General features: G+C 42.1%; 2 protein-coding genes across 5 annotated transcripts in view; one reads left to right on the top strand and one right to left on the bottom strand.

Annotated features, from left to right (window-relative positions):
- Positions 1 to 6,458, top strand: part of REEP1 (receptor accessory protein 1) — a 70,804-nt gene extending 64,346 nt beyond the window's left edge. For all 4 annotated transcript variants that reach the window (XM_060282302.1, XM_060282306.1, XM_060282305.1 and 1 more), the window contains one exon: positions 2,721 to 6,458. In XM_060282302.1, coding sequence (XP_060138285.1) covers positions 2,721 to 2,792 — 72 coding nt within the window. In that variant the 3' untranslated portion in view covers positions 2,793 to 6,458. The remainder of the gene's footprint in view (positions 1 to 2,720) is intronic.
- A 1,503-nt stretch (positions 6,459 to 7,961) lies between these two features.
- On the bottom strand, positions 7,962 to 12,443 carry MRPL35 (mitochondrial ribosomal protein L35). The gene is made up of 4 exons (XM_035137182.2): positions 12,389 to 12,443; positions 10,209 to 10,392; positions 8,514 to 8,658; positions 7,962 to 8,292 (listed from the first exon to the last, which is right to left on the bottom strand). Exons 1-4 carry the CDS (start codon positions 12,420 to 12,422, stop codon positions 8,104 to 8,106), a joined length of 552 nt encoding a protein of 183 aa, XP_034993073.1. The 5' UTR covers positions 12,423 to 12,443; the 3' UTR covers positions 7,962 to 8,103.
- Between the last annotated feature and the right edge of the window lie 1,508 nt (positions 12,444 to 13,951).

The raw sequence follows: 13,951 nt of genomic DNA, 5'->3' as shown, positions 1-13,951 counted from the left end.
TGGACTAGATGACCACTAGGACCCCCTCGATCTCTGAGGTACTTTTCTGGGCAGAATAGTAGTGCTATTAACGCCAAGATTGCAGGTTCTATCCCCATATGAGAAAGCTTCATATTATTGCATTACAAGGGGTTGGACTAGATGACCCCCAGGGCCCCATCAAAACTTTGAGGTACTATTCCTGGGTTGACAGGATAATAGTGCTGATAACCCCTATGATGCAGGTTCAATCCCTATTTGGGCAAGCTGCATATTATTGGTTGGCAGGATAGTAGTGATGATAAGCCTAATTTTTGCAGGCCCAATCCCCATATGGGATAGGTGCATGTTCTTGCATTACAGGGGGTGGGACTAGATGACCACCAGGAGCAGATGTAGCTTGGGGGTTGCTTAACACCATAATCTTCAACATTTTCTGAGGGAAAGAGGGGCACCCTACCATACTCTCCTCCGGTGAGAGTACTCCTTAATTTTCCTACATCTTTAAAAGATGTGGTTATTGAATTCAGTTTTGTTCCCGGTGAAGAGTTTGTGTAGCACAGTAGTCTGCTTTAACCAGTGCGCATGGTGGCAGGACTGTATATGCATTACTATACCACACAACTGTCGGTTTGTTTAGTCCAGGTACGTAAAAAGGCCGCACCAAACAAACCTCAACATTTTCTTCAAACCCAAGAAAAATGATATTAGTATAAGACATGTAATTGGAATAGAAATTTTTAAAAAATCAAGCAAATAATTGTAATAACTACCGTATAACTACCGTAATAAAACACTGCTATAATTATATATAATAAAATTTTGGTTTCATTCGCCTTTTCCGTGCTGAAATGTCACAAGCTGGATGACCATGGCTTGCCCCCCCCCTAGATTTGTTCCTGGGTACGCCCATGCTGGGGGGGATAAAGCAAAACAGCAATAGGAAAAAAGTTCTGTGTTCCTTGCGTGTTGTGCGATGAGGCTGAGGCTCACTGTGTTGGATTCTCTGCCAATATGGTGCTAGGAGGAGTAAGTTTGTTACACAGTCAACAAGCTGTTAAGTCCACTCTCATCCTTTCTCCCTTCTGCTGATGGGAGAGATCGTCAGGGGGTTTGAACTGGGTGTTCATCAGTACATGGATGAAACCCAGCTCTACCTCTCTTTGAAATCAGAACCAGTGAAGGCAGTGAATGTTCTGTGTGAGTGTCTGGAGGCAATTGGAGGATGGATGGTGGCTAATGGATTGAGGTTGAATCCTGACAAGACAGAAGTACTGTTTTGGGGAAACAGGGGGCGGGCAGGTGTGGGGGACTCTCTGGTCCTGAATGGGGTAACTGTGCTCCCGAAGGACCAGGTATACAGCCTGGGAGTCGTTTTGGACTCACAGCTGTCCATGGAGGCACAGGTCAATTCTGTGTCCAGGGCAGCTGCTTACCAGCTCCATCTGGTAGGCAGGCTGAGACCCTACCTGTCCACAGAATGTCTCACCAGAGTGGTGCATGCTCTAGTTATCTCTTGCTTGGACTACTGCATTGCGCTCTACGTGGGGCTGCCTTTGAAGGTGACTCGGAGACTCCAACTAATCCAGAATGTGGCAGCTAGACTGGTGACCGGGAGTGGCCACCGAGACCACATAACACCGGTCCTGAAAGACCTACATTGGCTTCCAGTATGTTTCTGAGCACAATTCAAAGTATTGGTGCTGACCTTTAAAGCCCTAAACGGCCTTGGCCCACTATACCTGAAGGAGCATCTCCACCCCCATCGTTCAGCCCGGACACTGAGGTCCAGCTCCAAGGGTCTTCTTGGTGGTTCCCTCACTGCAAGAAGTGAGGTTACAGAGAACCAGGCAGAGGGCCTTCCCAGTAGTGGTGCCCTCCCATCAGATGTCAAGAAAATAAACAACTATCTGATTTTTAGAAGACATCTGAAGACAACCCAGTATTGGGAAATTTTTTATGTCTAATGTTTTACAATTCTTAATGTGCTGTAAGCTGCCCAGAGTGGCTGGGGAAACCCAGCTAGATGGGTAGGGTATAAATAATGAAATTATTATTATTATTATTATTATTATTATTATTATTATTATTATTATGTTGCTCTATGTTTATCAGCCTGACAAGATCCAATGAAGTGCTTCACCTCCATATTTTGGAATGCCTTGGATTTATACCAGCGCAGAGGACATTGTTTTGGTGCTAAACATTAGAATCGTAGAGCTGTAGAGTTGGAAGGGACCACGCATAGCTGCCAAGTTCCGGCCTGAGAAATAAGGGACTGGACCGGAAGTAGCAGACCGGAAGTAGCGCTGCCGCCATTTTGGAACTGGGCGGAGCATGCTCAGAAGCTACTTTTGATGCTGCTCTGCCCTGTTCCAAAATGGCCGCCGCACCATAAGTCGCGCTGCGGCCATTTTGGAACTGGGCAAAGCAGCATCAAACGTCGCTTCTGAGCATGCTCTGCCCAGTTCCAAAATGGCTGCCACGCCAGAATAAACTGGGGAAAAACAAAAAAAATCCGTTTTTTTGGCTGGGGACAGCTGGAAAAACGGGGGTTTCCCGGGGAATACGGGAGACTTGGCAGCTATGGGACCACGGCTGTTCTGGGAGGTGCAGGCAGCCTTACCCCTATTCTGGAGCTGATGAAGCCTCACTTGCTAAATTTCTGCACAAATTGACTCGCATCTCTGGTGGCTAAATGAATGGAAAGACTAACCAACACTGCATTTTGTTTTCGACAGGCACCGCCTAGGAGCCTTAGACCTCGTTTCAGGAAAAAAAGTACCTCATCTTCGACCACTGAAACCATGTGAGCGTGATGAGCCATTAGCGCCGAGATCCACGGAATGTCTCTCTTCTGCCTTAAAAGATCTACTCCGTTAATAATGTAGGGGGGGAAACAGTGGTGAGATGGATGTGCTTTTGATATTGCAACGTTATAAACATGGCCTTTCTCGCTTCCCTTTCCCTTTGCTGTGGGTTCCCTGACTGTTTTTGTGGCATTGCAAACCCAGAAGGCAAAAGCAAACCCCCTGGATTTCTTTGCAGAGTAGCAATTCTTTCAGCTATACTAGTGAGGCTGTACATTTGTAATTACTCCTTACATCAGCTTCGTTTTTAGCTCTGTGCGTGCAACCAGGAAAATAATTATTTACCTGTTCTAAATACTTGGATCCACACTATTTATTTTGGGCTTCATAATGTATAGAGTGGCAGGGGCCACAGATTTTTCTACCCAAGCTTTCTCCATCTTATCTTTATTACAGAACTGTGAATGATATGACAAATCATGAATTCTTTTCACTGTACACATGAGCTTAATTGCCACCCCCACCCCCTGTAAATTTTATTTATTGTAACTCAGATACTGTGTGTACTCCTGAAAAAAATAGAGCCAGAAGATTTTAGAGGAGGAACTCACAGGTGCGTGCACACACATACACACATCTATGTATTATCACAAGCTATGGGAGCAGTTTTGATGACAGCGATTGGCTGTGGCTGACATCCTAAGTATATTTACCTGGAGGAAAGTCATGCTGAAATCAATCAGACTTTGTAAACAGAATTAGGATTGCATTGTTAAGTATATTATGCATAAAAGAAACTAACATTATAACTCTTGGCCAACTTAATGAACATGCCTACAGCATGCAGTCATAATAAATGCTAGGAGGTAAACCAAAATCACTTTAGCAAAGTGTGGGTTGGCCTATGTGTAAGTCAGCCATGTCTGCACATGGGATTTTAATCCTAACATTTTCCCACCAGGTATGTAGGTATTTCTTTCAGAGAAAGATAGTGGAAGACTGTAACCAAACTCCCTCACGTAATGCAAAGATTGTTAGCTTCTGGTATAGCTCACAATAGTCTGTAGATCCCATGGTGCGTTTGTAATTTTAGAGAGGTACAAAATGAGGAAACAGTACCAGGATTTGTGTATTCGTGCTTCAGATTGGTGTCTCTTGTAAGTGTTGAGCATGTAAAATCTAATTATGTAGACAATTGTATGTGTTCATTAGAATATTTAATATTGTAGAATATAAAAGATCTTGCCACTGAGATCAGATGGGTAGATTTCAAATGATACTACTGACCTCCTTCATGTGTAGCAGGGATTTAGGTGGCTGTGTTTAAGGTACCAAGATTAGCACTATGAAACGTTGGTTAAATATTTTTGTTTGGGGTTTAAGAATCCATATCCTAGCCTCCCTTAACGCTTCTTAAACGTTAATTTGGAACTTCTTAAATTTTTTGAAAAGCCTTAAAAATCCAACCATTGCATAAGCATGTATCAGCATGGTTACTGCTGTGCAAGAAAACAAAAACAGACGCCTCCAACAGTGAACCATATTTGGATCTGTTGCCATTTCAGTCAACAAATGAATAATTTAGATGGCAGCTAGAAAATATTCAGTTGTAGCACAAAACTCTATTTTGGGGGGAGTTAAGCTAGCATATTTGTTGAGCAGTTTTTTGAAGTCTGTATACACTCATGCACAGAATTCAAAGTTGTCTGCAACATCAGCAAAATGACATTATCTTGCAAGCAGGTAACTTTTGCCAATATATACCGATATGTGTGACAGAATAAAATGAGAAAGTGGCAATTTTGTATTAAATTATGCCAAAAAGACACATTTGTAAATTTCTCCTCAAAGCGAACTGATGTCTATCTGACCTACTGTTTTACTGACAAGTATGACTGTTCTGGACTTCCTTGGTGTTTAGTGCTAAGGTGAAACTCTCTGAATTGCCTTATCTCTCAAATTAAATTCACTGTAAGAAGAAAATATCACTGGTAATAGTGCTAATCAATCAGTTGAACTGTGTTATCTGTGTATAGATCAGTGAGAAACATGAATGGCTAAATAAGTGCAGCACTTACGTTCCATATATTTTTTAAATCTGCAATACAATGGAAGCAGGTTGTTCACAGCCTTGGCCGAGACATGTGCATCAAAACATATCAGCTTCTAGCATTTTGAACACTCAAGACTTGTATTCTCTACCAATTTACTAGGGCTATCCATTTTATTTTCAGTAGAAGGCTCCCATATAATTTAATTTCACGTACACATTGGGGATTAATATGCTCTACTTTCTTGGTTTGGTTCTCTAGTCTTACCTCCTCGGACCAATACTGGGGGTCAGCTTTGCATAGCCAACTTTAGCTTCCACAATACTCAGTTCCTGCTGATTTTTGTTTTTGCGTTACAGATGTAGAACCACAGAACAGAGGCGGATTTTGGTACTCTTTGGTAACGGGGGTCCTGCAAGAGCCCCAGATTTGGTTCTTCTCAATTTTGTACCCACTCGGCTCATTGCCCTGTGTGAGGGAACTGCCTGCATCACCCAAAATTTAGTGCTACATAGAATCACAGAGTTAGAAGGGACCCCAGGGAGAGAGGAAGAAGAGTTTGGATTTGATATCCCGCTTTATCACACCCGAGTCTCAAAGCGGCTAACATTCTCCTTTCCCTTCCTCCCCCACAACAAACACTCTGTGAGGTGAGTGAGGCTGAGAGACTCCAGAGAAGTGTGACTAGCCCAAGGTCACCCAGCAGCTGCATGTGGAGGAGTGGAGACACAAACCGGGTTCACCAGATTATGAGTCCACCACTCTTAACCACGACACCACACTGGCTCACAAGGAGCAATGTTAGACTGTGGTTCTCCAGCACAATACTGTTTCTGTTGCTACAATTCTAGTATTATAAAACTACGGGGAGGGTTCCCAAACACGTAACTGTAAAATGTTCTTTATTGTAGGAAAATAGCTAACTTCTCAAGAGAACAGGCTATTATGGCTTAGTTGCATATGCCTACGTATCAGTACTGATCTAATTACCAAAGTTGCTCACCCTTCACTATTCATGGGGATAGACCATAGCTCAATGGTCGAGCACATGCTTTGGTTCCACCTTCTACCTGCAGAAGGTTCCCATTTCAGTCCCTGGCACCTCCAGTTTATGTTCATGTGACATACCTCTGCTGCAGACTCTGGAGAGCTGCTGCCTGCAGTCGGTTTTAAAACTAAAACACGGGGGGGGGGATGCTGAACATAAAGTTGGGGTGCTCTCTAGCCAGTTGTAAACAACCTGCTACCTTCAAGCTGTACTCTGCAAGATACGGTAATTGTACTCTTAAGTAGCTTATACATGTACTTGTGCCTAAATGCTTGTTAATTAGTCTCTTTTGCTGTTTTTATTTGCGAGTACCTGCTTTGCACTTGGCACACTATTTGAAATTGTCAAGAGCACTGTATTTTAGAAAGTAACACAAGTGGCCAATATCTGAGGCCGGTAACGGGGCACTTAATATTGTTTGTTTCCACTGATCCATAGCAAGGACGTGCTAGGCTAGAACGTTTAAAAATGCATTGTAAGATCACATACTACAACAGTATTCCAAAGGTCAATGTTTTGTTATAATGCTTGATATACATCTTGAAAATAAAGTCTTAAATTTTTCTTTTAAAAACAGGAATGGGTCTTCTGTTCAAAGTAGGCGAAACTGTTATAATCACACTTCTAATATTGTATTATAATATTATTGTAGTGTTCTAATTTCTGTAGTTGTTTGTAGTGTCCTAATTCTTGTAGTTGTTTATCTACACTATATGCTACCGTTGTAAGGCATGGGTAGGCAAACTAAGGCCCGGGGGCTGATCCGGCCCAATTGCCTTCTAAATCTGGCCCGCGGACGGTCTGGCAATCAGTGTGTTTTTACACGAGTAAAATGTGTCCTTTTATTTAAAATGCATCTCTGGGTTATTTGTGGGCCATAGGAATTCATTCATCCCCCCCAAAAAAAATGTAGTCCAGCCCCCCACAAGGTCTGAGGGACAGTGGACCGACCCCCTGCTGAAAAAGTTTGCTGTTGTAAGGGGAATCTTAATAGATTAGCAAACCGATGGTCTACTACCCTGTTTCTTATATTTTAAGACATACCCATAAAATAAGCCATAGCAGGATTTTTTAGCATTCAAGGAATATAAGCCATACCCCGAAAATAAGACATAGTGATAGGCGCAGCAGTAATGCAGGCCCCGGCAGGAGGAGGAGGAAAAAAATAAGACATCCCTTGAAAATAAGCCATAGTGTGGTTTTTTTTGAGGAAAAAATAAATATAAGATGTGTCTTATAATATGAGAAACACGGTACTGCAACAGACAGTGTTCTACAGTGGTAAGATTTCGGTTCCAAAAAACCCCACTCCAAACTAACAAGGTTCACTGAGTGATTTTGCACCAGTCATTCTCTCTCAACCTAGCCTATTCCATTTGTTGTTGTGGGGAGAGGAAAATCATGTATGTCAAATGGAACTCCTTGTGAATAATTGTAAGGATACTTGAGGAAATGGCTGGGATTTGTCTTGATGGAAAGAAGAAAGACTTCATCAATCAGAGCCTCAAGCTGGTAAGATGACTGAAGATTTGTACTGTGGTAGATAAACCCAGTATCTTGAATGGTTCTGATACATCATTTGAAATAGGTATCAAGTACATACATACACAATTTTTTGTGTGTCTATTTGTGTTCTCACATAAAAACAAATCAACTATTAAACAGAAAATTATAATACAAGACAACCATCAGTAATCATTTGCAAAATGATTTCCACGACTGCCCAATGACTTACAGCATCTCTCTTGCCATTTCAAAGTAATATTTACTGCAAAGCTGCATTTTTTTATAAGCCAGCCATTAATTACTCATCAGCTTTTTTTGTTTAAGACAATCCATGTGCTTAAATTTTGCACTTCTATTCAGCAGAAAGAATAAATGGGCCATGGCTGAGCAAGGCTAAATACTTATTTTATACAGTCCCAAGATTTAAAACCATAGCTATAACTATTTAAAACAGTTTTGAGGCATATAATTTATATTCCACAATCAAGGAAAGTATATTTATACATTCTGCAGCTATCGCCCTTTCCTAATAAAACAAAACAATTATGCAATCAATCTTTAGAGTAATCAGATCAATGGTTTATTTTGCACCAGTAATTTAACATAAACTGTTCATTTGCTTGTTAGACAGATGTATGGAAAAGTAATCAACCTGAACCATTAATATTTGGACTGGCATACAAAGATCCGCAGATGTGCATTTGACAATTTATAACTTAAAGTTTGTACGATCTTGGTATTTCTGGTAGGGGTCATCAATGTACCAGTTTCTTCTTTTCCAGAAGGAAGATGTCATTTTATCAAGGAGCTTAGACTGTGTTTTATTGCAGAACACATGTTCCCTCAAGCGCTTCCTCCGCCTAGGATTTTTCTTCCACAGTCGTTTCTTGTAACCAGCCTGTCATCAAAGAGGAAAAGATTTAATTCCTCAAACATATGAATGGCTATCCACAAAATAAATACATAAACACCACACAAGTAGATTTTCACATAGCCTGTTCTGTCCTTCATTTTTTAATTCTTGCACATTTCCAAGTTACAATTAGAAAAGCAGCATCTCTCCCACACGCCGGCACATCATGCTGTCAAGACAATAACATTCAATGAAGAAAATATTACCCTTCTCCTTAGCCAAAGGCCACTGTGCAATCTGAGAAATCTGTGAATCACAGCTTTTACAGTTTTCCTTTTTCCTTTCCGCAAGCCAAATTTGATGAGGGTCCTTACTTGCTGATGAAGGATACTTGGGAGCAGTGGTGTTACACTGAAATTTGTAGGAAATCAAGAAAATATGAAGTTAGATCTAATAGCTGTGACCTGTTGAACTTAGCATTTGACTAATCAATGTCTCGATAGCACAGAAACTTTATACCAAGATCCTTGAAAAGACAAAAACTAAACAACTCAGCAATGTTCCATAAATAGCAGAAGTCACAAAAATGTTCAAATGGTCTCCTTAAAATTACTTCTGTCATATAAGAATTCAAACTAGTGCACTGTGGATAAAGAGGATGTAACACATGCTCACCTCCCAAGTATGTTTGTATGATCACACCACAATATTGTTGTTGCTCCCATTAATTCCCACCCTCACTTTACAATACAGTGGCGGACTTTGGTACCCTGTGCAAGGCCAAAGTTGCCCCCCCCCCCCACTTCTCTGTGATCAAACAGAATTCTATCCCATGTTGTTTCTCTCATGTTCCTTGAACAGTAGAAATGGGGGAAACTGCATGCGATATGGGAGGCGGGAATATGCATCCCCATAACAGCTCTAGCATGCACATAGGGGAGAAGGAACTGGGATCTTACTTTGTTAGTACTAACACTGAGCCTCATCAATACCTGCTTCAGAATGCAAATTTGGTGCACTAATACAGGCATCTCCAAACTTCGGCCCTCCAGATGTTTTGGACTACAATTCCCATCATCCCTGACCACTGGTCCTGTTAGCTAGGAATCATGGGAGTTGTAGGCCAAAACATCTGGAGGGCCGCAGTTTGGGGATGCCTGCACTACTAATACATGCCTACCAATGGGCCAGTCCTACCCCCATAATTGTCCTTCTCTGGCACAAAGAACAATCCAATGGGCAAATGGGAGGGAAAACAATAAAGAAAATGGACTAATGTGTCCTTCCTTGTTTATGTGGCTTTGGCAGCTGCAGTATAAGTAATATTGGAAAATGTACTTTTCCCAAGCTCCAGAAAGCAGGGATGGAGGTGGGGGGGGGGGAGGCATCCTGGGGAAACAGCATTAGCCCTACCCCAAACGACTGAGGAACTGCAGTCACAGCTTAGCAACCACCAGGGCCTCTTAGGTAGAAGGTTTGAAGGCTGGCAAGTACAAGTACCCTTAGAACTTGTAAGGGAAAAATATTTTTTCTTCAATGTGTTGTAGTTTCACGCAAATTTCTAGTCCCAAACTGAATCAAGCCCAGAGGAATCACCTCTAACTACTATTGATATTTTGACATCTTAGTCAAAGTACGCATATAACCTAATACGTTGTTAAACACACCAGCAATACACTAGGAATCCTAGTGTTGCTACTATTAGAAAGGAAACTGGGGCAATAGGAACCTTTCCCAACATTTTGCACTATTATTATGCCTATATAATGGAACACATGGTGCTTTTACGAACAATCAAGCAAATATTAGCTCCAGCTCAAAATCTGTAAAAATCTAAATTTCAACAGTGAAGAGGGGAGAACATGCAGGATATAGTTACACATACTTTGACTTTATTATGGTTGGGGACCAGATAGAAGGGTTTAAAACAAAATCTGTATGAAGGATTAAATTGTGTCTACCTGTTCAAAATTGAGACTGAATGCCCATAAGACCCACTTCCAATGGAGAGAAGAGGTTTTCTGGTGGAGATTGTTGATATCTTCCTCTGGCTGATGTGAAGTGAAGGCAACCAAGAAATTGGGCGGATGCTGTAAGAACTATTATTGGCCAAAGGGACCAAAGGGCAGAAAGATCTTAAAACCCCTAGGGAAATAAGAGAAAACATTATGAAAAGCAAGCAGATCATGTATCAAGAAATGGAACCAGGAACTACCTTCATCTGGCTTCTCCCTGTTCTGGACTTCTCACAGTGAGTGTTGACTATTATGAGACTGATGGAGCCAGGGGAAGACCCATCTCAGAGCTTACCAGCTTAATTTTCCTCTCACCAAGAGAGAGCAGGAGGCAGGCAAAGATTACCTCAGAAGTCAGACCTCACAGCCTGCTTCTCCTACCCTGCTACCCAACTGTAGTAGATTGTCTAGGGCAATCTTGGGTTCCCAGATGTTGGGCTACAACTCCCATCATTCCTAGACAGCATGGTCAGGGATGATGGAAGTGGCAGTTCAATAATCTGGGGAGTTCAATAACATCTGGGGATCCAAGGCTGAGAAAGGAGGGTCTGGGGATGTCAACTGTCCTGTGGAAAGGATCCCAATGGCTTTTAATTGCTCATTGTGGGGTTTTTTCTTTAATGTAGTTTAATGTTTCTTGTAAATTGTCTTGGAAGGATGAGTATCATGGAAGGCAGACTATAAATAAATCGATGAAAATAATACACACACACACACAGTACACACACACACAAAGTGTGTGTGTATATATATATATGGGGTGAAGAGTCCATGTGGAAGGGGCAATCAACCAAATGAGTGTGTGCTAATAGGACTTTATTATTTAAATAATAATAATCCCACTACTGTACAAGACTTCATCAGATCAATGCCCGTTTTCTTTTGTAAGCATTAATAATATGACTCAAAGTTGGTGAGATTTCTTGCTTACAGCATTTCACATTAAGCGAACTGCTATGATTAGTCAAAGCACTATCAGTCAGACACGAGGAAAGTGAAGGTCAATTTCCGAAAGCAGCATTGCGTCGCAATTATCCTGCAAGATTTCATCACAACCCCCATTCCTGCTTGAAACAGCAGCAACCTTAAGATGAAAGTCTTCAGGTCCTACTTTTATTGCTGCTCATCATTTTAACCTGCTTCAGCCTCTGCTGGGAGCCAATGCTATTATACGTATAGCCTCAGTTTCTTTCTTTTTGGAATAGCTGCTGTTGCGTAGTTTAGTGACGCAAACTAGTGACGGCCAGCCTTTCTTCCAAATTTGGACCTGTAGAGTCCGAGCAGGGTGAAACCAGCAAGCCCCCCCCCCAATACCACCCTTTCCTAACCAGGAGCTTCAAGCGTCTGCAGGGCCGGATTTAGGTTTGATGAGGCCCTAAGCTCCTGAAGGTAATGAGGCCCTTTATATATCCAGCTGTCCTTTGTCAACAACAAATTGTTGCTGTTTTTTGTATTGAATAGATGCTCTATGGTTATTTACAGACCTACTGGTATCTAAAGCCATTTGCACATGCAGAATGTATTCATATCTTAAATGTGCCCTTAAGACAGGATTTGTGAGGAAAGAGACAATGGGGAGGTTTCCCACTTCGACCTTGCAGAGAAATATTTGAGGTCAGTTTGTTCAGGACTTTTTTTCTGTGAAGTTTCAGACATGTGGTTTATATATACAGTTATGAACATTTATCATATATATATGATCTTGAAATACTTATAACAACCCTAAATATAGAAATGAGCAAACCAGTGATATTTTAGGGAGCAGACTTACATCATAGGAGCCTACACAACACAAAACGCTGTTGCTGTAGGTAGGTTTTATTTTATTTGTTTTTTATCTTATATTTTGGAAATGTATATTTTCTTTAATTTTTCTGCCCCCCCCCCAAGAGAGTGGGGCCCTAAGATATAGCTTGTTTAGCTGATACGTAAATCCGGCACTGACATCTGCAATAAAATAATTCGAATAATCAAATAGGGCCCACGATTTATTATAGTCTCTCTCTCTCTCTCTGCGCTGACTCTCTCCCCGCCTGTCACTCACACACACGACGACACCCCCTCCCCGTGCGACCCTCAGTCGCCCGAGCGCAAGAGCCGGGAACTCCACGCCTCCCATCACTAACCTGGGAGCCTCCGCGCCGCAGCGAGCGCCGCCATATTGTCTTCTGCGCCCTCCCACCCGACCCGGCTACGGCTTCCACCGAGGATCAATGCGAAGCAGAAAGCAAAGGCGCGCATGGAGCGCCCCGCCCATGGCCCCGCCCCTTCACTGCCTTATGAAGGGAGAATTGGCGCAACAGCGTTCTTGGTCGTCGCCCGCTAAAGGAAAGCATTCCCGCCGGCTCAGCTCAGAAATGCTGGCTTTTTGCGGTTTTAATTTGGGAAACGAGAGACCCCGAAATCGTGTTTTGCGCGTGGCAAATTTGCTTCAGCTCGGAGCTATTTTTCGTTAAGAATTAGGAAATTATTTAACCACCCCCCTTCCCTAAATGCTGTATGCTCTCTATTCCTGTTTTTGAAAATGCAATAATAATAATAATTTTAAAAAATTAGGCCATTCTCACAGCATTCTCCCCTTATGAATCTGGCACGCTTAACTAAATCTGTACTGTTCTGATGTTTCAGCACTGCGCTCTTCCCACGTTGTTCTTTGCGTTTATGGGCAAGGACCTCATCCTTTTACAGTATAGCTTGTCACGTGAACAGCTTTCCTGGCTTTATTTATCTTCTTTATCTCCCGCTTATAATAGAGTTTTGCTGAATTTTTATTCTGGAATATGCAATGTGTGTGGATTGCTAACAAAAAAATAAAAATATTTGTTGGGCAGGGGTTGGGTGGTGGTGAAAAATAGTTATTTGCTCTATTGTTACATGATGTGTTGCGTCCATCTATACTGTATTTCCAATAACTGCTACTGACTAAAAAGCGACAAATATCTGTACTGCTGAAGGTTGGCATCTGTCTGGGGAGTCAAGGAAGAGTGCACCTGGTTGGGGGGGGATCAATCAGTTGGAGAGTTACAGTGCCTGTTGTGGCTGTAGCAGCCGATAGGGGAGAGATATATTTTGTTGCAGCTGGGGTAGAGGAAGGTGTCTGGTTGTGCTGATACAGGTGTACCATAGCAGTTCTTCTCTGCGCTTCTCCCAGCGGACATTTGTCACCTCCTCACTACTGTGGATACTCAACCTGACTGCCTGTCTCCAGGTGCTGTGGTCGTCAGTGAGCGATTCCCACCAGGCAGGGTTGGTGTTGCCAGCCTTCATGTCACATCTGAAGAAATTTTTGTAACACAGAGTTGGTCTGCCAACGGGCCTGGTACTCCATAGAGCACATCATTGGGGATCCTGCCATCTTCCGTTTTGTGGACATGACCAAGCCATCATAAACATCCCTAAGATAGTGTGAACATGCTGGGAATGTGGCCTTGGGAGAGCATATCTTTATTTGAGAGACTGTTCTGTCATGGAATGGAATGCCCAAAGGCTTCCTAACATGTGGAAGATGTTGAGGTGTCACTCCTGGCAGCTATTCTGTAACTAGATACAGTATTATTCTTCACACACACCCAAAAAGAAGTGCTGGTCTGAATTTTAAACTGTTTTAAGTATTTTAACACTTTGAATGTTTTAAAGTATTTGATTTCCTCCCCTTGATTTCGTAGCTTTATCTTTTTGTAAACCATTTT

The sequence above is a fragment of the Zootoca vivipara genome, chromosome 13, assembly GCF_963506605.1.
Source record: "Zootoca vivipara chromosome 13, rZooViv1.1, whole genome shotgun sequence".
Classification (NCBI taxonomy): domain Eukaryota; kingdom Metazoa; phylum Chordata; class Lepidosauria; order Squamata; family Lacertidae; genus Zootoca; species Zootoca vivipara.
Note: the sequence above shows the minus strand (reverse complement) of the source record. Positions and strands in the feature narration are given on the sequence as shown.